The 25,468-nt window shown below is 39.2% G+C and overlaps 1 protein-coding gene across 5 annotated transcripts; it reads left to right on the plus strand.

Annotated features, from left to right (window-relative positions):
- The first annotated feature begins 21 nt into the window (after nucleotides 1-21).
- NAA50 (N-alpha-acetyltransferase 50, NatE catalytic subunit) lies at nucleotides 22-23,731 on the plus strand. Of its 5 annotated transcripts, none has more exons than XM_037525526.2 (5): nucleotides 22-71; nucleotides 16,966-17,102; nucleotides 17,497-17,616; nucleotides 18,024-18,090; nucleotides 19,297-23,731. In XM_037525526.2, exons 1-5 carry the CDS (start codon nucleotides 37-39, stop codon nucleotides 19,472-19,474), a joined length of 537 nt encoding a protein of 178 aa, XP_037381423.1. In that variant the 5' UTR covers nucleotides 22-36; the 3' UTR covers nucleotides 19,475-23,731. The 5 variants fall into 5 exon arrangements, with proteins under 5 accessions (XP_037381423.1, XP_037381426.1, XP_037381424.1 ...); XM_037525529.2 differs by lacking the exon at nucleotides 22-71 and adding an exon at nucleotides 78-389; XM_037525527.2 differs by lacking the exon at nucleotides 22-71 and adding an exon at nucleotides 639-859.
- The last annotated feature ends 1,737 nt before the right edge of the window (nucleotides 23,732-25,468 follow it).

Below are 25,468 nucleotides of genomic sequence, written 5' to 3' on the forward strand. Positions count from 1 at the left end.
TTGCTAAGGAAGTGACGTTCACGCCGGAGACCGGAAATGGCGAAGGAGTTCCGTCCTCCCGGGGCCCTCCGGTAAAATCCCAGGTTTAACAGTTCGGGGCAATCACGTGAGACCAAAATTTGAGAGGCGCTAAATGGAAATCAAGTTACCCAGCCAATTATGAATTATGCTTTTTTGTTTCAAAAGCACTCAGTTCGTTATATTTCAAAGAACCAGCTTCTTGAAATCCAATTAGGAGACAGGAGCGTTTGAAGGTCATTCAGGAGACTATCCACTTAGAAAAAACAGGGTCAGGCAAGATCGAGTTTATTAAAATGGAAAAGAAGAAGGAGGCGTGGAAAAATCCGGATTTTACCGCCAGGGCCTACCGGGCAAGCCCCACAAATGATGTAAGAAATGGGAGGAGGAACATGACGCTGGAGGGCACGGCCCAGTAGAAAGATGGAGGTCCCGAAGTGAAGGGGGAAGGGTGCGCGCGGTCAGCAGTGCGCCTGCGCACGGGGCGGCCGCCGCGCCGGCGCACAGAGGGGGCGGGGTGAAAGGTCACAGCGCAGCGGCGGGTCTGGCTGGCGGCGGCGGCGGCGGCAGCGGCGGGCGGGAGCCGAGTATCCCGTGCGCACGTGTGGCAAAGCGGCGGCACCAGCGCGGCGGCGGAGATACCTCCGCCCCCTCGGGAGACGCAGGGCCGCGCTCGACTCTCGCGGCCTCGGCCACCCGCTCAGCTCCCAGCCCTAGGCGAGGAGGCCGGCGAGTGGGGTTGAGTGGCCCGAGCAGAGGGCGCGGAGAGCTGAGGGCGGCGACGACGGCGGCGTTGATCTCGGCGGTAACGACGGCCGCGGCAGGCGGGGAAGATGAAAGGGTGAGGAAGGGCAGCCGGGAAGGGCCGGCGGCGGGAAGAGACGCCGGGTGAAGACCCGGCGGAGCGAGATTGCTGAGATTTTCTGCTCCCTCGCTCACGGAGGGGGGCGGAGGCTGGGCTCGAGGTGTTGGCGGGCTGAGGGGCCGGGAGAGACCGGACCCGGGGAACCAGGATTTCGGCCTGGAGGACGACGGTGGGTTGAAGGGAAAGTAGCCGCCGAGTGGATCAGCAGAGGAAAGCTCTCCCGAGGCGCTTGGGGCCTTACTCGGGAGCGAACGGCTGAGGCACCCCCGGCCCGACTCCTGGTGGAGCGGCTTGGCTGTCCTCGTCCGATCCAGGCTCAACCCTGGGACTTGGGAAGGCGGTCTTGGACATCGTTCGTTTCTGTTCACATTTGGGGGCCGTGCAGAACGTTCTGGAGGGAGAAAAAATTGGAATAAAGAGCATAGAGATGAGTAGTAAGGGCTAGTGACTCAACTGGATTTGGGTTGGGTCAGAGTAAGTGGAGGAGGGGTGGAGAGCGTGAGCGCTGTGAGATTTGGGGTGCCAAGTGTTTAAGGAAGTGGTGTTGATCAGTAGGTGGAGCTATTGCCTCAGTAGGTTACTATTGCCCCTGTTTACTCAGGGGGTCTTGCATACTGGGAAGCTTGTCTCAGGTGTTTGGCAAAGTTAGTATCTTGCCTTTCACTCCTTCCAACTTGGATAAAATTGAGAATTATTTCGGTTCGGTTATTACTTCCATTTAGTTAAGATGTCACCTTTTGGTTAAGGTATAAATTGTTGGAATATGAATTTCACGACGTGGGTTTTTTTTTTTTTAATATTGCCATCTTGGAACTACCCTTTTCTTTCCTTAGAGAAAGAAATGGATTTTTCTCAGTCTTAAATGCTTTCTGAGATGCCTGAGCTTCTTCTCTTAGAGTAAGTAAGTTAAAGAATTGTGATTTTTGCGTTCGTGAAGCCTTTCAAATTGTTCAGCAACCCTTTTGAAAGGGAAGAAATAAAAGTCAGTCTTTGAAATAGTCTCCTAGTGCCTAAAACGAGGATCTAAATATTATCTCCTTGCGTATGTGTGTTATTTTAGGTCATAGAAGACCTAAAGGTCTGTTTCTTTACTCTTAACGTGATTCCTTATTCCGATTTTGCTTTAAATAGTGGAAATTCATCCTAATGTTGAATTACATATTTTGTATTAAATTTTGGAAATCATGACGAAATCCTCATAGTACCTGTATTATTTCATATAAAATTCTAAAGTGTTTCAACCAAGGTACTAAGTGAGGGATATGGAAAATACTTTCTGCTTTTGAATCATGATCTAAGAAATTTGGCTCTTTTATATATGAACCAATATAATTTGGCAAGATTTTTCTGTTTTTTTCTGATAGACTCCTTGAGTATGGATGCTCTAACTTTTTGCATTCTTATTTGCACTCAATAGTTATTTATCCTGGTATGTTAAAGTAATAAAAATGAGACTGAAGAATTCCCAGTTTTGAAACTACATAAATTTCCAAAAGAGGATCTTTAAGAAATTATTCTGGATGTTTAGATCCAAAATCTTTGGTGTTGCTTAGTCTTGCTCTAGGGTGTAATATTCTTTCTGTTACCCAACTTTGCGATAGAACTGGCCAGAAAGAGTATCTAGGCAAATTTGGAGGATATTTTGTAGTTTTTAAACCTGTACATTATGCAAGCAACTTTGCCCAAAATGAATAATTCTTTTTTTAAAAAAAGATGATGTGATTATATCAATTGTTGGTTTGTTTTTTTTTTAAGGTTTGTTTATTTATTTGTTTGTTTATTTATGCAAGCACTGGGTACAGTCAGAAGCACGGGAGGGTGAGAGAATTCACCAGAGCCAGAGCGGGGAACAGAACAGGCAGACCGACGAAATACACTGCTGAGGGAAGCAGTGGGCACGGCAGGAGAGGTCTGCGCGCCATGTGGGACCCTCACCCGAAGGCTGGAGATCGAACCGGCGCTGCAGAGGCTGCGGTCAGCTTCGCAGCCCAGCGCTCAACCACTGCCCCACCGGGGAGGCCCCAAAATGAATAATTCTTAAATCCTATTGCTGCATATGATTTGTGGCTTAGAATGTGTTTTTTTTTTTTTTTTTTTTTTTAAAGATTTATTTATTTATTTATACAAGCACTGGGTACAGTCAGAAGCGCGGGAGGGTGAGAGAATTCACCAGGCCAGAGCGGGGAGCAGAGCAGGCAGAAGGACCGAAGTACACTGCTGAGGGGAGCAGCGGGCGGCAGGGGAGGTCTGCGCGCCATGTGGGACCCTCCTCCGGTGGCCTGGCCAGGAGCAGCCGGGGATCGAACCGGCACTGCAGAGGCTGCGGGCAGCTTCGCAACCCAGCGCTCAACCGCTGCGCCACCAGGGAGGCCCCTAGAATGTGTTCTTAACCGGAAAACTTAAAATGATTTTATAGGAATAATGCCTTTCAACTTTCCCAGTAAATCCCATCCAGATAAGATGGGACTTTTAATTTTTTTTTTCCCCCCCGCTTATAAATCTTGTAAAGGCTCTGAACAAATGAAGACGATTATTTAAAAGATTTTAAGGTCCTGAGTGAAAAGTCTGGTTGGTCACCATGCACAATGTTGTCAGTGTTCTATTTAAATATTTACATAATGCCTATATAGCCTGTCATTTTTAAACTACTGTCTTATTTTTCTTTAGTTTTTATTGTAAGAAACAATGAGGCATTGTATTGGCATGTATTTGTTTTATCTTTACAATTTTCAGTTATTAACTATTGCATGTATTTATATGCATGATGTAAAAATTTGAGGTCTACTATGGATAGTAGACTGTACTGAGGAACTGGTTTGTATGAACCAGGTACATTGTAGGTGGAATTTGTGAATGGGAAGTTGATTTACCTTTTAATCCTAAGGAAGTTGATGTTCAAACAAAAAGGTATGCCATAGACAGTCATGACTGAGGTGGCAATTAATTAGTCAATATAATAGAAAGTAAAACTGAAGCCATTTACCCTTCATTTGTAGTAAAGAGGTATAAATTAGTTCTAATGAAAATGCCTTTAACAAGATGTTAACACGTGTAAACAAAGTTAAGATGGGAAAATAGACAGGAATAACAAATATAGTGTATTGTAATTTATTAATTGAAATGTTAAAATACCAAATTCCACAGGCTAATGAATCTGTGTTGAAAAACTCAAATTAATTAACCCAAACATCCTGTGGAATGGGAAGGGGCACATAGGATTTCTCTGAAGTGTTAAAAATATTCTGTATATTTACGCTTGGGTATTGATAACATAGATAAATACATATGAAAAAATTGAGCTGTAGACAAGATTTGTGTTCTTTATAGTATGTAACCGCGTGGGTCGTTTGTTTGGTTGTTCAGATAACTGTTTTAGTCAAGGAGAAAACAACCACCAGTTAGACTTAGAGCTTGGGAAATTTTGTTAAACCTGTAGTTCATCCTCTTTGCCACTATGAAGCCGATAATTTGAGAGATGTATCTCAATACTACTAGACTTTAACAAATATTTTTGTAATGTTCCCTTTTTCCATTATGATAAATTAATATAAAATATAACCTACCTGATACTCGAAAACAAAACCAAACCAAATATTATGCCCTAACTAATATATAAGGGAAAACGGGGAAAGTAAACTTTCCTTTAAGGTAAATTCTAGTATGTAGACCATACTGAATATATGGTACCAACTATATAAAAAGTCACAAGATGATTAGATGTTTTCCAACTATCTGTAAGTAGAATCATTATATAATTTATAATGTATATCTGCTACCAGTGCAGATGTATGCATTTTTCTGTATTTGTTATCACTGGTATGATTTCTTTCCAAAATTGTGGATAGCTGTTGGCAAAACATCAAGGTTTTCTGAGCTGAAAAAGGGTTTTTTGTTTGTTTTTAAGGTTATCCATTACAAGACATTGTCTTTCAAAGACAGTGCATTCACCAGACCAAACTAATACCTACATTATATTTTACTTGGCTACATGCTCTATTTTGGCCAATAGAGATCCTTTTGACTCCTAATTTTCTACTCCCGGTATTAACTATGACTTCTAGTTTTGTGCTATCTAAAGAGATAGACCTTCTCGGGGGCCTCCCTGGTGGTGCAAGGGGTTAAGCACAGCACTATGAAGCTATTCTCAGCATCTGCAGCATGAGTGTCTGCAGCACGAGTTCGATCCCAGGCCGGCCAGGGAGCTACTCACATGGCACAGCAGACCTCTAGTGTCTCGCTCGCTGCTCCCCTCAGCAGTGTATTTCAGTCAGTCTGCCTGTTCTGTTCCCCACTCTGTCTCTGGTGAATCCTCTCACCACCACCACCTGCCTCTGCATCTCTAGCCTGTACCCCAGCTCTTGTATAAATAAATAAATCTTTAAAAAAAGAGAGAGAGGGAGAGATACACCTTCTCAGTTGTTCAAATGGTAGTCTTTTTTTTTTAAAGCACACCCTACAGGAACCCGTTAGAGTACTAGAATAACCAAATTACACATGACTTAAGTTATATTCTGTTGTACAGTACTGTCCTGTACCTTGAAAAAACAGATCTATGTAAAACATGATCTCGTCCCTTGTCATCTTCAGTCCCTACCAGACTGTAGATATTTCTGTGTTTCAACTGTAGGCCTAAGTATGTGTGGCTGCTTATATCTCTGTGATGAATGATTCGGAGGCCACTCCTGGCTTTAGATTAAAATATTGTTAAGGGTCCTCCCTGGTGGCACAGAGGTTAAGACACAACCTACGAAGCTATCTGCAGCCACTATAGCAGGAGTTCCATCCCTGGCTAAGGAGCTAACCCACATGACGCAGCAGACCTCTCCTGACTCTCCCGCTGCTCACCTCAGCAGTTATTTCAGTCTGCCTGTTCTGTTCCCCACTCTGTCTCTTGTTAATACTCTCATACCCCCCAATATCTATGGCCTGTACCCCAGTTCTTCTATGCATAAATAAATAAATCTTTTAAAAAATAGAAAATAATAAAATACTGTTAATCACCATGTCTTACTTGAGTGGGGAAGGGATAATTGGAGCTGTGTATTTACCTTTCCTGAGCTAGTGCTACCTATATTCTGAATTTATTCACCTCTGGCTGTTAGTTTCTTTGTCCTTAAAGAGAACATCTTGAACCTGAAGAGGAGCATCCAAAGGCTGGAATTCATGTGCCAGTTCTAATTTGTTGATAGTATTTTATCAAATTTCTTGATAGCTTTGTTGAGTTCTCAGACTGCAAAAGAACGGGGGCTGAGGGTGTGCTGCTGTGGTATGTGCATAACATGTTTGCTGTTTCTGGTCTCTTGTCTCAGGACTATTTATAATACTGAGAAACAAAAATTTAGAATCATAGTTGAATTGTTCTGTGCTGCTTTCTCATGTTTTGCTCTCATGTCTGCCTTTGAGACCTGCTCTCCCGTTCTTCCCTATCAGAGCACTTTTGCTTTTTTTTATAGCTACTTAATTCTTGTCCGTTTTTAAGTGCATTCATTTTACCAAGCAATAGATTCTCATTTAATCCTCACAATAGTTCTAAGAGTAGTATACTCTTCCAGTATATTTAATAGGATCTATAGTATATTGGGGGGCGGGGGCAGGGATACAGGGGTAAGCCAAGAAGGAAAGAGAACTTGATGGGTTCTTGGGCTTTGAGTAGTATGTAGACTGTAAAAAGGCAATGAGAGACGACTAGGCCAGTGACCACAGCTAAGTGACAAAACTTTCTATGCAGTGCTATTCTAATTTCATTTGTTGGGTTTTATGCAGCTATTGAAGGGTTTTAAGCAGACAAATGATCATATTATATTTTAGTAAGATTATAACTGCATCGTGATGAATTTGTCTTCTTGACTCTAGTCTTACTCCCTTACTGGATTATTAGAATTTGGGTTGAAATGATGATCTGAGAAAAGATACCAGTTAAAAGAAAGGATATAGGGACAGGTTATGAATATATAATGGGAAGCAGAAATAACAGTGTTTAAAATGGGATGGAAGAGTACATTTAAAACTAAATTTCTAAATCAACATTTAGGTGGTAGTAAGGTAAAAACCTTAGCTAGGAAGGAGCTTTTCCTAATTGTGAATGTATGGATGATTATGGGAAGAATAATTCCTTTCTTTTTAGGTTATTATACCCTTGAGTAGATTGTGTATATGTTAGTGTTTTAGCACTTCTAGTACCCATCCAAATGATTGCTGGGATATTCACATACGAAATACTTGTAGTCACACAACTTGGAAGGCTGAACCTCCCATCGCTGCTCTTTTGATATTGCTTAACCTCCAGAACAATGTCTCTTAACCAGGAACATACCACTTACCCCACCTTGAACCTTTAGTAATATCTGGAGGCATTTTTAGTTGTCATGGTGGTATGGTGTGGTAGAGGCTAGAGATGCTGCTAAACACCCTATGTATTTATTGGAAAGCCCCGTACAACAAAGTATTGCATGGTTTAAAATAACAGTAGTACCAGCTCTAAAATCTAGGAGAGATGAGAGAGAGGAGTTAGATAAAGAGCCTAGAGATTCATGGACATATTGAAAGTAATTTGGCAAGTCCTTTAAATCAGTCCTGCTGTTAAGTGTTGTAGTTTAATGAATAGTTAAGATGTGAAAATAAATGGTTTAAAGTGCAGAGGTGCTATGCCTTGGAAGGGTATATAGTATTGTATTTGTAGTTCAAATAAGATGGAAATCTCAGCAGGATTACAAGGCTTCATGAGCAAATTAGTATTTAAACTGTGCTTTGATAAATTCTGAGAGGGCTAATTTTTAGGTTAAAGGAATTTATACTTTAGAGGAATCCTTCATAATTTATTTGAAGGCAAGAGTTTAGAACTAGATTATTGCTAGGTCAGAAAAAATTATCTGCTTGTTAAGCGGCTTGAAAAAAAATTTTTTAAAGATTTTATTTTTTTGTGTGTAGAAGAGCTGGGGTGTAGGCCCAGAGGTGAGGTGGGTGAGAGGATTCACCAGAGACAGAGTGGGGAGCTGAGCAGGCAAATTGGCTGAAATACACTGCTTAAGGGGAGCGAGACAGAGAGGGGTCTGCTGCCCAGTATGGGTTAACTCCCTGGCTGGGGATCACACTCAGGCCTGGCCTTGGTGATAGCGCTGAGACTTAACCCTTAGGTCAACAGGGAGGTCCCCTCTTGAAATTTTTTCTCAAAGAACCTTGGACATACTTTAATTCTTGCTTAGAATTATTCCTGAGTTTCATACAAATGTCCTTTCTACACTTTAGGTGTTTCAGGTTAGGTATCTCTTTGTGTTAATAACCTTGAGCAGTAAAGAATCCCTTTGAGAGAATGTGGTGTGGCTGAGCTTGCACTATAAAGGGAATTTGTGGTTTTAGGTCTGTTTCTGGCTTCCTTGACAATTGGCTGTATAACTGCAGACATGTGTGCTGGGCTTTAGTTCCATCATTTGTAAAATAAAGGGGAATACACGCAGTAGTTTCTAAGATCCCTTCCAGATCAAACTCTGAAGAAGTGACCAGGTAGTTAGAGTTTGGGGCCTAGGTGCATTTAATACCCATCTAAAGTATACACAGTTAGCCTTTAAGTTTTTTTTATACTTCATTTTCTCTTTTTGCTATAAAACTTTAAAAAGTCAAACTTTGTAGATAAAGACCTCTTTTTGTGGAGTCACACCTCCATCTTGTGGCCTTTCAGAATATTGCCACGAAATTTTGTTTTTGGAATTAGAGGTAATTGACTTATTACCTTAATAGCTAAAGACATTTTAGTACTTAATTATCTGACGTTGCTATGCTAACTACTTAACATACATTATCCCATTTTATCATATTGCTGATAAGCCAATGTTAAATGTTTCCTTTATATATAGATTACCATGTTCTAAATGCAAAAATTGTATGAGAGTTGACTGATTTGTGGTGCTGACAGGAATACCTGCATTTTCCAGATCTTAGGACTTGGTACACATTTCCATGGGTGTATTTGCTTTATCAGTTTTTCCCTCTTAGATGATTCTAAAGATATGTTGGGGCTCCCTTGTTACGAATTTGGGAGGGCGGGAAGGAAAGATAACGTCATGAATTTACCTGAGTTAATGTCAACAGGAACCTGGGACCAAGCAGATAAAGGAAATGAGTAAAACAAGAGAAGAAATGTGGATTATTTTTATTTATTGTATTGCATAGAAAAACTGGGGTGTAGGCCATAGGTGGGGGTGGTGGTAAGAGGATTTACCAGAATAGGCATATTTACTGAAATACACTGCTAAGAGGAACCATGGGCAAGACTGGAGAGGTCTGGTGAGCCACATGTGGGTTAGCTCCCTAGCTGGGGATCCAGCTAAGGCCATAGTGGTGATAATGCTGATAGTTAACCCCTGGGCCACAAGGGAGGCCCAGAAATGTGAACTTAATGTAAAATCTTATAGTTTAAATAGTACAAACCTACTTAATTTGGGGCTTATCTAAAGAGATGTTTTAAACAACTGATAAATTGTTAAATTAAAATCTTACCTGAAATAAGCAGTGTAATGATTTAAAAATGGTGGCTTCATTGTCAGGCATACTTGAGTTTGAAGCACACCTCCTCAGTACTAGCTATGTCACACACATATTAAAGCTATGGTGTAATGTACTTTTATAGGAAAATAATTAACATTTTACTTGAAATTTTCTCTGATCACTTAGCATTTTTTCCAGGGACCTGTTCCACCTCTCTTTGCCCAACCTTCACCTCTGTTTCCCTCACCAGGTCTCTCAGATTTAGAAATTTACATAGATACATTGGTAAGTTTATTAATTTGGTTGTGGGTTAAATTTGTATTGTTTTATGTTACAAACTTATTTACAGAAGTAAAGACTCCAAGGTGGGGTCTGGGAATCTGAATTTTTAAATGCCAAGGTGATTGTGGTGTACAGCCAGGTTTGGAAATAAGTTCATGGTACAGAATTGATAGACTGCGTCTCCAGACTTTTTCCTTATTGTCTTGAGAATAGTTTCTTAGACATCTTTATTGGAGCCTGTTCTTTTAACTCTAAAATTCAAGTGTTCCTTTTAGTAGTACTGATTTTAGTTGTTATATGTGGACATTCTTGGTGATACAGTCTCTGTTCTGATAATCAGACATGTGCATTTATGCATATTTATGTTCCAAGAAAACAACTCTTCAATTGTAATACATTACAAAAGGGCATTCTTGGGCCTCCCCTGGTGGCGCAGCAGTTGAGTGCTGGGCTGTGAAGCTGCCTGCAGCCTCTGCAGCACCAGTTCGATCCCAGCCAGTGGCGAGGGTCCCACATGGTGCGACAGACCTCTCCTGCCGCCCGCTGCTCCCCTCAGCAGTGTATTTCTTCGTCAGTCTGCCTGTTCTGTTCCCTGCTCTGGCTCTGGTGAATTCTCTCACCTTCCTGCGCTTCTGACTATACCCAGTGCTTGTATGAATGAATAAATAAATAAATCTTAAAAAACAAAAAAAGGGGGGGCATTCTTTCCTTAAGAGCTGTATTAACAAAAAGTCTCTCTACTAACTGTTTTTATCTACTTAATGCTAACATTGTTCCCAGTCACATTAGATACATTTAAAAGTACATTAATTATTTATTAATAACATTTATCTAAATAATTTTAAATGATTATTCCTACCTAAAAAGTGTTTGATAGTAGTTTTAATGGATTAAAAAAAAAAAACTCAGAAAATGTAGCCATTTCCACCAAAGGCAAAGGCTGTCCTGAGACTGAATTTTAGAAGGAATGATCTATACCAAAGTGGAAGGCTCATTCCCATCCAGCTCTTACTCAGTTTTTTCCTACCAACTGAAGGCTTGGTATAGCAGGACTTTGAGAAATTATAGTTCATTAAGATTGAAAATCTTGCCTCTATTTACTTCTTTCAAATGATGAAGAATAAATGAGGTGTCAGATGCTTTCTGCTGTTATATTTTTGGTATAAAAAATAACACACCTTTTCTTTCCTAACCAAAGATAATACAAAACTGATCCCAAAGTGTTACAGCTTGTGCCGTAGGTAATGAGTAATTTTTACTCCTTAGGTATGAAAATTTTCAAACACATAAAAAAGTAAATAAAATAGTTCAATCCCATGTGCATCCAATTCCAATAAATGGAGTTTGTTCCCATTTTGTTATTTTACCTTTGCCTGGCCATACTTCACCTTATTTCTTTTTTGCTCAAGCACGTAAAAAGAAAACTTAACATGCCATCCTACTCTGTAAACACATAAGTATGAATCTTTAACTTAAAAGGATTTTTAAAAAGTGCTGTTATTATCTATAATATCATCTTATGATCTGATACTAGCATGTGCTTGGTGTTTCTCATTTGTTTTAGAAATGTCTTTTTAAAATAGACTGGCTGAAATCAGACTCCAAAAACATCCCGCACGTTGCAGTAGACTGAAATGTCTCACCATCTCTTAATCTTACAGTTCTCCCTCCTTTTGAAGAAAATAAACTTACTTTAAAGTAGTTTTAGATTCACAGAAATACAATTTTAGTCTCTCGTTTGTGAGGATATAGTTCCCAGTTTCTCCTATCAGTAACAGCTTACGTTAGTGCAGTACACTGTTAAGAAAACAAAAATACAAGCCCATGGATTGGTGGAAAATACTTGGAAATCCTATACCTGATAGAGAACTTTTATCCAGAATATATAAAGGACTCTTACAACTCAGTGTGATGGTAGCAGTTCATTTTTAAAATGGGGACTCTTTGCTTATGAATTAATGTGGGAATTCTAGGTTTATTCCCACCCTAGCCCATGGACAATAGATTTAAATAGAAAAATAGATGTTTCATAGGAAGCCTTCTTGAGATATGAACAAAGACTTAAAGGAGGAAAGAGTGACATCTAGCTAATCATACAAAATGATGATCCTCGTTAGTCACTAGAGAAATGGTGTTAAAGCTGAACTACAGAGGGTTATGAGGGAGAATTTTGGAGTGAAAGGATCATTAATTCTTGATAATGGTAGTGGTTTTGCAAAATATATTTGTCAAAGCTCAGAACTAAACAAAAAAAATAGATTTAACTTTATGTAAACTTTTTTTTTTTTAACTAAGAAAATTGATACTACCAAAAAGGCAAGAATATAAAGGAACAGTTATTTCTTGATACATCCAAAACTGCAAACTGGTGAACTTCAACAGACTGTGTCCATAATTACATTAAATCTGAATGACTTCCAGTGGTCAGATTAAAAGAACAGATTCAAGTATATGCCAACAGAACTAAAGAGAAGGAGGGACATTTGTCAAACTTTCTTAGAGGTAGACTTAAATCATCATTGATAGAAAGCCTGTGGAGAATATTAGATGTTTCATGGGAAGCTTCTTGAGATATTATTTGAATAAAGATTTAGAGGGAAGAGTAACCTGCAGCCAAGAAGGGAAAGGCATCAACTGAGAAGGGAAAGATTTGAAATCTGGTTATGGACATGTTTAATTTGAGGTATCTACTAAAGAGTCAAAGAATACAAGACTGAATTCAAGATATCCATAGATTAAATGTAGATAGAGAAGACAACAAAGTGCCATCTTGATGTGCATTGTGCAAAATGATTCTTCTTCCTCTCAATCCCAGCTTCCTCATATGCACAAAGCATACTTTGTTTTGCCATATCAAATTACTTACAGGTTTGGGAATACATCATTGATATTTTGATAATGTTATACTCTCTCCTTAGAATGCCTTTCTTGCCCTCCAACTGAATGCCCACCCAGGGAACATAAGTCATCATGCTCAGCCTTTCCCAAGATCACTTCCATTTTTAGTAGTTTTGTGATTTGTATGTATATGCTATGACTACTACTTTCTATTACATATACCTGTATTTCCTAGCAGGTATAAACTCCTTTACATCCCAGGAACTTAGCACATAGGTGTCCAAATACTTGTTGAAATATATTTATGCTTTTCATAAGTATGCTTTCATTGGGCAACTATTATGATCATAAGAACACCAGAAAATTTTATATTAACAGATAAAGTTCTTAGGCGCTCCATTCTAATAGAGACTGAAAAAAATTTTTTTAAAGATTTATTTATTTATTTATACAAGCACTGGGTACAGTCAGAAGTGCGAGAGGGTGAGAGAATTCACCAGAGCTAGAGCAGGGAACAGAAGAGGCAGACCGACGAAATACACTGCTGAGGGGAGCAGGGGGCGGCAGAAGAGGTCTGCGCGACTTGTGGGACCCATGTCTGGTGGCCAGGGATCGAACTGGCGCTGCAAAGGCTGTGGGCAGCTTCGCAGCCCAGCGCTCAACCACTGCACCACCAGGGGAGGCCCAAGACTGAAATTTTTTGACTTAGAAGTTTTTTTACTAAAGGTTTTTGGTTGTTTACAATCAAGTGATATTTATTTCTTGACATTTCTTCTTAACTCTCTGTTTATGCCTTTAATATTACGTGTTCCCTGCTAAATTATATTTATAAACTGATGTATTACTCTGATATATTTAGAATATGCACATCTTAAAATAATTCAGAGCTTAGTGACAAGGATTACAGAAGTATTCCGTTTGAATCAGCCAGATCATATTTATGAAAGTTAAATTGTATTTGAAGGTGAATTTTGCTGACAAAATTACATTTAATTGACACTCTGAAATTCAGTTTCTAGCATTTTCTCACAGTCTTAATGTCAACTTTCATTAATTTCTTTCTTAAGCTGCTACCAAACATTATTCATAACATCTCATAAACCCATTTAAAAATGTTTATGTTTATATGTACATAGAAAAATATTGGGAAATTGTATACATTGTATTTCAATTAAGGGGGGAGAAATAAAACTACCTGTTCTCTCCTGTTTAATATTGCCTCCTGATCTATCCATCCAAATAAAAACTTTCTTAGTTGTATCTTTTATTAGATTCACTACTCTAAGAGAGTAAGACTTAAGTGTAATTGAAAAAAAAAAAAAGAAAATTTGTAAAGTGATGAATGTGTTAACTAAATGGGAAGAATCCTTTAAAAAAAAAAATAGACTGTGCAGATAAGATGTTGATCTCTGTGTTTCCCAGAATGACAGTATCTGCCTATTTAAAACAAAAACCCAGGCGATGTGGATAGATGGTTAGTAAGTGAACCTCATAGATTTTAATCAGAAAAAATTTGGGGGTGAATTGTCATTTACTTCATCGTTTAAAGAGAGAAAAACCAGGGTAGTGTGCTTTAATGAAGAGGGGAGTAATACCATAAATGAAATGTAACCCAATTAAAGAAGACATGACTCATGGAGAGAATACATTATTATTGCCAAATACCTAGGAGGTCATATTTACTTGTCACTAGGAATTGAAAGACTATAACAAAGAAATCTCTGTATTTTTACTTAAATGCTTACACCATGAAATTTTGTGACTGCTAAGAAATTGCTCAGCTTTAAAGACATACTACATAAGCAAGGGTTTGGTCACAAAAGATAAAAAAAAACAGTAATATAAAAATGAAATAATTGAGGCAGTAAGGCTGCAGTTCTAAATGAACATAATGGTATCTAATCAGGTTTGTGTTGGTGTATTTTAAGAACCGTCCTGCCTGGGCTTCCCTGGTGGCACAGCGGGTTGAGCACAGTGCTATGTAGCTGTCCATCAGCCTCTGCAATGCTGGTTCAATTCCCTGCTGGCTACGGAGATCCCGCATGGCACAACAGACCTTTCTTGTCTCCCCCGCTGCTCCCCTCAGCAGTGTTTATGGTCAGTCTGCCTGTTCTGTTCCCGGCTTTGTCTCTGGTGAATCCTCTCACCCTCTCGCGCATCTGGCCTGTACCCCGGTTCTTGTATAAATAAATAAATCTTTAAAAAAAAAATGATTCATCATGCCTGGGGCCTTCCTGGTGACGCAGAGGTTTAAGTCTCAGCACTGCGAAGCTATCAGCAGCCACTGAGGCATGAGTTCAGTCCTGGCCAGGGAGCTAGCAGACCCTCTCCTTTCTTGCCCACTGCTCCCCTCAGCAGTGTATTTCAGTCAATCCTCCTATTCTGCTCCCCACTCTATCTCTGGTGAGTCCTCTCACACTCCTGCACCTCTTGGCCTACACCCAGCTCTTATATGCATAAATAAATCATTAAAAAAAAAGATTCATACCTTCTACTTTTTGATTATCTAAATTTTAATCTTTCAGAGAATGTTTTAAAAATTACGACTTTGATCACGCATTCTTTATATGCTTTCAAATCTTTTCTGTATGGGCTAACACATATAATTAACATGTTATATATTGATTTATGTTATGATATTTTATATATATTAATATCATTAATATGTGCCTCCCCCTCCCCCCAAAAAAGCACTTTTTTTGTGCCAGTAATACACATGTATGGTGCTCTTTTAAAAAGCAGTTCCTGTTGTTGGACACTCCAATTTTTTTTCTTCTGCCATTATAAAAATGTCATGGTTAACATTGTTTAGTCATTTCTCCGACAGTTTTCACAACCTATGTGCATGTAATGCAAATGATAATAGGGTGTATTTTTTTTTAATAGAGGCATGTTTTATTTATTTATTTGTTTGTTTTGTTTTGTTTATACATGCACTGGGTACAGTCAGAAGTGCGGGAGGGTGAGAGAATTCACCAGAGCCAGAGCGGGGAGCAGAGCAGGCAGAAGGACCGAAGTACACTGCTGAGGGGAGCAGCGGGCGGCAGGAGAGGTCTGCGCGCCATGTGGGACCCTCCTCCGGTGGCCGGGGACAAGCCGGGGATCGAACCGGCACCGCACAGGCCGCGGGCAGCTTCGCAACCCAACGCTCAACCGCTGCGCCACCGGGGAGGCCCAATAGGGTGTATTTTCATTCCCCTGCTATTGACTAATGCTATTGTGACCTGGACTGAGCATTGTCTGAATAGGACTTAAATCATTTTCTAGCTGCGAAAAGTTTATCTTAGATGCGATCCAAGTTTATCTTTCAACATTTGATTAATCTGTAGCTGTGGTAGTAAAATTTACTTGGGGTATGAAAAATTTCTCTTCTTGACATCTGTAGGCAAAGTGACTTAGATGCTGAGTATGAAATGTTTTTAGCTGTGATCTCTTTCCCATGGAACCACTTGTTTAACCACTCGTTAAAATTATACTTGATTTTTTGCAAATGCTAACGTTGGCATTTAGTTTTATTTAAAGATTTATTTATTTATGCATACAAGAACTGGGGTACAGGGGGGTGAGAGGGTTCACCAGAGACAGAGTGGGGAGCAGAACAGGTGGATTGACTGAAATACACTGCTGAGGGGAGCAGTGGGCGAGACAGGAGAGGTCTGCGCCATGTGGGTCACCTCCTTGGTGATGATCAAACTCCTGCTCCAGTAGCTGCGTATTGCTTCACAGTGCTGATGCTTAACCCCTTGTGCCACCAGAAAGGCCCTGGCATTTAGTTTTAAAAGTCAGATTTTTTTTTTTCCAAAATGTATATGCCCTTCCATTTTCAGAGATTCTGCTTCTAAAGGTAAAAGATAGTGTAGGATCCAGGAATGTATGGATTTTGATTACCTCTTGGTATGACTGATGTGGGAGATTTCTGGCTCAGTTAATAGAATGTGCATAATTTTTGCAATTTGTATAATTAGAATAAATTCCTAAAGTAGGATTACTTGGACAATGAGTTGTAGTCTTCTCATTATATAGTGCTTAGACTGTCTCCCAGAGATTTTTGTACCTAACTTTACTTTCTCACCAGCAGTGTATATCAGAATCCCATTAGCCACCCCTTTTCCAATATTAGATATCATCAGTCTTTTGATTAATGTTAGATACCTTTATATTTTTCTGAATTGTAAGATGCAAGGGAAATTTGTCATCTATACAGATATTAATTACTCTGGCCTTCTTAGTAATTATTTTCTAGATTTGTCGCTATATATATATATATAATTATGTGTATAATTGTGTGAAAGCTGTAAGTTGAATTTGAATCACATTACTGGCAAAATATGCTTGTAAATGTAATATTCAGAAAAGAATAGTCACTATGAAAGGGCTGGGTTTATCAATCATGTAAAAAGACTTGGTACTCTTTTTCATATATTCTTCTTAACAAATAAAAGCTAATTATATTTTATTGAGTACATTTTGGTTTGTTCCAGTAGCCGGATCGAGCTGGGAGACGTGACACCACACAATATTAAACAGTTGAAGAGATTAAACCAGGTTATCTTTCCGGTCAGCTACAATGACAAGTTCTACAAGGATGTGCTGGAGGTTGGCGAGCTAGCAAAACTTGGTATAATATTTTTTTCTCCCTCCTCTAAGTTGTTAATTCATGTTCTTGACCCCTAGTTTTTAATACAGCCTCCTTATTTAAAAGTGAGGAAATAGCAGGGGAGGGGGTTGTCACATTCAAAGAAATCAAGATATTAAAATATTTCACTTTTTAAAAGATGTTAAATATATTTTCTTCCTATATAACATATGCCTGTATTTTCATATATTTACTTGAGACTTGAATTTCCTAGGAAGGTATAAAATTTTGAGATTATTGATAGAGAGTAACTATTAAAATATAATGTCAATAACAGCAGTTTAGTACTTAATGAAAGGGAGGAAAAGATTGATAATGATAATATAAAATTTAATTCTGTCTGTTGAACTTTTTGTCTTTATATTTTCCACGGTAGCCTATTTCAATGATATTGCAGTAGGTGCTGTGTGCTGTAGGGTGGATCATTCACAGAATCAGAAGAGACTTTACATCATGACACTAGGATGTCTGGCACCATACCGAAGACTAGGAATAGGTGAGATGATTTGGGATATTTCACTTCTTCAAAAAGCATAGAAAAATTTTACTATTTCTGAGTAAGTCAGATTTCTTTTAGGACTACTGGGAAAGGGTCACTGAATTATATGAGATAGCCAAAAAATAACTGGTACTTACTAACATAATTCAATTGGAAACTATAGATTTATTAAGGTTCCTTTCTCTTTTTTTATTTTCCTTTTATCTGTAAAGGGATTGAGTATAAAGGTTGCTTTTCTGCTAACATTTAAATATACATATAGGCAGAACAGAAAGAAAAAAATTGTGAAAAATCAGAATGTCTATTGATTACTTCATGAATATTATTAAGGACTCAATAGTGTTAAGATTGCAGTAAGATATGTAAAGATTGGTTTTTATAAGATTGTTTGTCTTATTTGACAGGAACTAAAATGTTAAATCATGTCTTAAACATCTGTGAAAAAGATGGCACTTTTGACAACATTTATCTGTAAGTAAAATGCTATTTACAAGTGTTCCTATCTAAAGAGTTTAACAAATTGGCAGTAAAAATCTTTACTAGAAACTTTAAAGTCTGGTCACTTCATTATTTAGAAATACCACGTTAGTAGTAGTTTACAAAGTTTTGTTTTCATTACACATAGATAATCTGATAAAACATATCATTTTTCTTTATTACATTGGGATGGGTGCTACAAAGTCACAGTGATGTACTCAGTATCAAAAACTCAAGTCTTCAAAATTTAAGAGTTAATACCATTAACATTTCTTATGCTGTGCTGTTTGCACACTTCAGTGCTCTGGATGACATGCTTATTTGTGATAGTTTAATGATCAAAATTATAGAGTACATAGTTGACTTTATGCTTGAATCTTAAGAGACCTAAGATTAAAGGCCAAGGTTAAGATCACAACTATGGATTGTTTATGGATATTAAGATTATTCTTATTTTCCGTTGGCAGTGAGAAAAATTAAATTACATAATGCTGTTTTGAGTAGTAACTGAGAATGCTCTAATTACTTTCAAAATATAGCATGTTTTATTAATCAGGAGGAGGATGTATTTAGGGATTTGATACCTGATTTTTAACTATTTTATTGACTTCTGTGTGTATTAACATAATCTTTGAATCATCCCTCAGGTTAGTTGACTCATTTTAAATTTCAGGAATTTTGTCTCCCTTTGCAATCAAAAATGTTGTGCTAGCTAGGGTATTTTACTCTTTGTTAATTATAAGAGTAAACACTATTCCTGTGTCTCCTATCTAAGCCATCTGCCTTGCAAATGTAATACTTGATGTGAAAAGTATAAATTTGGGGCCTCCCTGGTGGCTCAGTGGTTAAAGTTTCAGTGCTATCAAGCTATCACCAGCCACTGTGGCCCTGGTGTATTTCAGTAGATCTGTCTGTTCTGCTTCCCAGAACAGAGGTGAATCCTCTCGCCCCCTGTGCCTCTGGCCTATACCCCAGTTTTGTATGTATAAATAAATAATAATCTGTTTTTTAAAAAGTATACATTTGTCAGCAGAGGAATTAGCTGTATTTGTTGTTTTGTGTCTAATCGATGTAGGTATTTACTAGTCATTGTAAAGAGAATGTAACAAATACCTGCAGTATTCCAGTTCCAATCACTTTGCAGAACATGTAAAATCTTATGAAATGTTTTGTTTTTTGATACCCTCTTATATATCTTAGGCATGTCCAGATCAGCAATGAGTCGGCAATTGACTTCTACAGGAAGTTTGGCTTTGAGATTATTGAGACAAAGAAGAACTACTATAAGAGGATAGAACCCGCAGATGCTCACGTGCTGCAGAAAAATCTCAAAGTCCCTTCTGGCCAGAACGCAGATGTGCAAAAAACAGACAACTGAACAAATTATAAATGAACTTTCTTGCACTTGCTTGTCGCCAAATAAAAGAGAGGCCCATTGATTTTCCCCCGTCTTTTAAAGCTTTCCCCCTTCCTGTTTTGTTTTTCCTATTTTGTTTCCTTCTCTTCTAAAAATTTCAGTACTTTCAAGAACTTTTAAAATTAATCATGTTTGAATTGTTTTAGTTCTCTTTTGTGTGAGGTGGTTTGATAGTAGGAAGGAGAAGGTACAGATTTGTTTGGTTTCACACTTAAGATACACAGTCCCCAAAATATGGGTATCAATTTCAAATTTTTGTGGCTTTTATTTTTTTTTACATTCTGCTTTCACATTGAAGGGCAGAGCCTACAAAATATTGTATATTTCAGAAAAACAAAGAAGCAGCAGCAATATCTTGTTCTCTAACTCATAGACAAGTTTAGTGTGTTTGTGGTACTTTGGGTTTTTAAAGACTGTTTGTGGGATAATCCCTAGACATTGCCTTCACCCCACCTATTGTCCTTCTGAGTACTATCTCAGGAAGTGAACCATTGTTATCCTTGTAAGAAATACTATGCTTTTTTGATTTTTTTAAGCAGTTATTTCTTCTCTTCCTTGTTGGCGGTTGAGGGTGGGTGGGATAAGTATGGATAGGTAGTGTTATTCTCTGGTCTCAGTATTTGAGTTAAATTGCTTTTGCTAATGAAGTGGGCTGGTTGTTAGCAGGTTTATTTTTCCTGCTGTAAATTGTTATTAGTGGCATTAAATTTTAGGGGGTGGGCTGGTGAGATTAATTTTTTTTAATATCCCAGCTAGAGAAATGGCCTTTAACTGACCTACAGAGGTTTGTTGTGATTTTACTTCATATTTCTCCTATTCTTATTCTTCAGTAAACCCACAATAGTTAGTTTAACCTTAAAAATGGAGTTGGTGTCCTTATAGGTCAATACCCCTAAATAGACCTGAAGCAGATGTTGTCTCTTGAACATATTAAAAAATAACCTGAAAGGAAGTTAAATGGACTTGTGGCACAATAAATGCATTTAATGTCAGCAAATGCGACTGTTAAAGATGTGGCCACTGAGCATTTGATTATATAGGAAAGAATGTCTAGACATTATTTTTGAGAATAGCACAGCTGTGGCATTGCTTATCTGTTGGAGAACATCCCAGATTTGCTTACATTCTGTGCCTATGATATTGAGTTTAAGGATTTGGGGGAGGGGGAATTATTGAACATACTGCTTCTTGGAAAAGTAGAAGTCTAGAAGTGTTGATAACATAAATGTCACTGTGATCTCCTCTACTAACAGGACTGGTTTATGCCAGATCATTTTCTGGTATACAAGGAATGGCTTTGACAGGTTGATAACATTTGAAATTTTTGTGTTTTCCTCCATAGTCCCACCTGCAATATTTAAAATATTTTAGATTGCCAGTACTGGTGGCCTAAGAAACATTCTCTTTAGACATTAAAACAATGCTGCACAAGGCTTTTCTGTCACTTGACTTTTAAAGGGAGATTGATCCATAGTATTTATTCTCAACTAAAATTCTGGCTTAAAAAACTCATCTCTCCAAATATTTTAAAGGACAAAATTATTATTTTACACAACACTTACCCACGTTTTATTTAATCTTCTTATTTGAGAATGTGAAAGTACAATAGACTTCATCAGTCTTAATTGAGTGCCAAGAATAATACAGAAAAGATAGTTGATAAATGAGTTTATAGGGTTCTAATCTTTAAGATAGTACAAATAGAGAAAGGCCATGCTAGTTTCTTGGGTATCAGTTGCTTAAGCAGTCCAAATCTAAGCTTGGAAGAAAAGTTTAGCATTAAGCACCTTCACCTTCATGGATTAGCTTCAGCATGCTCTTGCCAAGAGAACAGTGCATGAGTTACAGAAGGCATAATTAGTTTGGAGAATTCAGCCTTTTTGTAAACTTCCAGATATCAAGATTTTGATATATAAATGAGTTTTCTGAGATGACACTGCCTCTTTCTATAACCATTTCACCTGGACTATCAGTCCAATGAATGTATCCCTAAATGTGGTTATTGAAAACCAAATAGCTGCCTCATGACAATTTAGTACATGTTATTTAAGGAGGGAAAAATATAAATTTTGAATTGATTGTGTAGGCTCCCTATCATTATAGTTTCTTTTTACACACTAGTCAGTGAATTAACCTAAACTGTAAATGTTTTTAAAGGGTTAATTGTCCTGCATCAAACTTATATTAAATAATTCCATCCATTTATGGAAGAGGAGGATATAGAAGAGGTAGAAGCTGGGCACTAGTTCATATGCCTGTGAGTGAATAAATATGGAAATGTCCCATGTTGAGTTGACTGTTTTGATATGTGATAGAAATAATCATTAAGGCAAGACAGTTTCATTAAGGTAAGACATTGGAAGGTCACAGGTTACATCCATCATATTTTTCAGAACATAGCTTTTACTATGGGGCAAATAGGTAAAAATTATACTCTATAGTAATTGCATTTAGGTTCTAAAGAAAATAATCTGCAGAGAAATCTATGCAATACATAGTTTGTCCAGATTAGTTTTCATTTGAGGAAAGAAATTCTGAAATCTTCCTAAAGCAGTTTGTTCACCAATTGAAAGTCCTCCAAAAACACAACTATTGGGAAATGATGGTGTGTCGGGTGGAAAAGAAAAGCTCCCTCAGTTTTTTGGAGGGAATAACTTTAAAAATACTTAAATGGCTAAGTTTACTTGGTGCAGTTAAGAATTAAAACTTGTTGATTTTAACATTGCTGTTACATCTGAAATAAACTTATGTAATGTTCTGGTAGTAATCTGTGATGTCTGGTAAATGTCGAAGAAAACCCCTGCATTGTGTTGAATTCTGAGATCAGCTCTATATAGTCATTACTTACTCTTGCCTATTCTGTTTTATTTACCTTCACCTATCTTTAAAATCTAAAATTTAAAACTAAATAGGCCTAAGCCACCTAATTCAGACCTGAAACTTGCTAGAAATACTGCCCCATATTACAATTCAGTCCCAATGAGGGGGGGAAAAGTGGATAGGAGCTGTCCTACCGCTGCTATAGTTTGGATATAATGGTTAACAACACCACCTAATGCTTCAGGCTGTGATCTAATTAGAAGTGTGCACTAACTACAGATAATGTACTTTCCAAATTTCTTTTTGTTAGTAGTTTGGAAGGAGTATCTGGGAATTGTTTTTCAGTTTTTTTCCTAAATAGCAAACAAACATGAATTTAAAATTTTGTCTGTAACAGAATTCAGCGCTTAATATCTTAGCCCAAATTACTGTAATTAAAATCTTGTTTATTCGAGAACCAGTGGATTCTCTTTGCTCAGTGTATCACTGATCACTGTTATCACTCTGTAACACATCATCCCCAAATTTAATTTAGCAGCTTAAAATAACATTACTGCCAATTACAATTTCTGAGTCAGGAGTCTAGGAGCAACTAGGCTTAGCTCTGGCTTGAGTCTCAGCAAATTGCAGTGGAACTGTTAGCCAGAGCTGCATCATTTTAAAAGCTTGACCAGTATGGAGGAACCACTTCTAAAATGACTCACTTAACGTTTATTGGAGGGACTCCTGTTATGTGGGTGTCACAGCTATCTGAATACTGGCATCTGATTTATCCCAGAGCAAGTGACCCAACAGTGATCAGAAGTCTTATTTTAAGACTCAGCTTTAGGAGTGACATGCCAATTATTTCTGCCATATTCTGGTGTTCGCACAGACTAACCATTGTACTAGTCTGTTACAATGTTTGAGAGAACTAAACAATGAATTAATACTGGGAGGTTAAAGTACCATTATCTGCTCTGAGATACAGTTTCCTGAATGAGGATTAGAAAGCACTGCACTTAGCTATTTCTCAGTAGTAAAAGAAAGGGAGTGGGCCTAGAAGTTCTCTTGCAGTTGGGTTTTTAGCTGGGTGGTGGTGTATATTAATCTGTCTCCTAGAGTGTTGCTGTCCGAGGTTGGTGATTTGAACAACCCTGGGGAGTTAGGTACTGCAGTGAGTAGGAGCGGTGAGCATATGAGAACTGTTCAGGGAATGAATCTTAAGGCCAAGGGTCCTGAATTGGACTAACCTTGCAAAGTTGTACCACAGGAACCTACTTCATGATGCTCAAGTAACAACCATGTGAGAAAAGGCGTGAGTGAACATTTTCAAATGTCGGTGTAGTTACCTTGATAAAATGCTGAGTAATAAGAAGTCAGAATAATTATGTTACTAGGGCAGTGTAAGGGGCAGGACAGGGCACAAGGCAGGTTTTCTGATCCCATGCAGATCGGGTAAAGGAGGAGTCAGAGTCCTCAGTAGTTTTGCAGGTTTTTTATTTGGGGTTCACCAGGCATATGGCAGGCAGGGGTGCTGGCTGGGGGGCTGGGAGGCTGGCAGGCCTCCCAGCCCCCAGCAAGTCCTCACTCTATCTGGGCTCTCTAGCGTTCGTTCTGCTGCTTCTCGGCTTCGGCTGCGGCTGCTGCTGCTGCTGGTGCTGGTGCTGCTGGCGTCCCCCCGTGACGCCGCCCTTAAAAGCACAGTCTTAGCTCAGCTGAATCCCATCTACCTATGCCCACACCCTATTCCAGGTGCCCGCCATCAGGCATGCATTCAGGACAAGGATCCATCATCTATCCTGATGGCGGAAGGGCAGAAAAGCCTGACATTTTCTTTACCCTACAGTCCACCCCCTCAGGGTTTTCTGCCATATAGTCTATACATATATATACAATTTTCTAAGCAAACAAACAATGCAGCCATGGCCCACAAAAGCAAATACATCAAATAACAAAATACAACATAACAAAATACAACAGAACACAAATAAGTCCAGGCAGGGCACCAACCAAGTGCAAAAGACAATTATTGGTACCAGCAGATGAGCCACCAAATCTGCTGCCGAAGGCACTGCTCATACGAGGGAGGGGAAATCACACACGGCATCTGCTATAACACACCAGGAGCCGTCAGGCTTCCTGGCCTTCTCTGGCTGTAGTCTCGGCTACAAGGCACACACAGCATCCACCCCCAGGATGCACTAGCTCTGGGATTGGCAATTTTATTCTGTTGGGGGTAATCGCCAACCCTCAGGGTTTCTGTCTGCAGTCGCTCCAACACTCGGCCTTCATGGCCACCCATGCGACTCACAGACCCCTGCTCTCAAGCCAACCCACTGCACAATCACATGGGTCGGGGATCCAAACTCTGCATTCGGCTTGGGCTCCACCCCAAGCCACATTCCCCACCCGTCCCCCAAGGACAGGTTCCTCAGCTCCTCACCCTCGCTCAAGAATGAGCAGGGCATCACCCACAGGTGATTTTACGAGACTCACAGTTCTTCAGCATACCCAGGCTGCTTAACAGCCGCTCAGGGCTTCTCAACTTATCATCAGTACCAGCTTTTGCTTTCTCAGTTGGCTTTTCTCCTCCACCTGGCCACTGGGCATACACAGGCTGCTTTTGGCCATCTAGGCCCACTGGCCACCCCCAGATTCTCAAAAAATAAACATAACCTGCTAAGGTCCTCCGCCTTCTGGCGGGATTGTCAGTCCAAAATCATCAGTTCATCAGTCTATCAGTCCATTGGCCTCTCCCTGCTTCAGCAATGGCCTGCTGCCTCAGGGGTCATTGGCTGGTCCTTTCCGGTGTCGTTGGCTGGTCCTATCCGGTGTCGTTGGCTGGTCCTTTCGGGCGTCTCCTTCACGCCAGGTCTCATCCTGTAGCTCGTGGACGTATCCATCTTCTATACCGCCATGGTGCCTCCAGCGTCGTCACAGGCAAAGTCTGTTCTCCTTAGTCCCTCCAGGTCTTCGGAGGGCTCCAATACCCGTCTGCATGGATCTTGCCGACATACGCCAATTGTAAGGGGCAGGACAGGGCACAAGGCAGGTTTTCTGATCCCATGCAGATCGGGTAAAGGAGGAGTCAGAGTCCTCAGTAGTTTTGCAGGTTTTTTATTTGGGGTTCACCAGGCATATGGCAGGCAGGGG

Source organism: Talpa occidentalis, unplaced genomic scaffold (genome assembly GCF_014898055.3).
Source record: "Talpa occidentalis isolate TD23 unplaced genomic scaffold, MPIMG_talOcc4v2.1 talOcc4.4, whole genome shotgun sequence".
Lineage (NCBI taxonomy): Eukaryota > Metazoa > Chordata > Mammalia > Eulipotyphla > Talpidae > Talpa > Talpa occidentalis.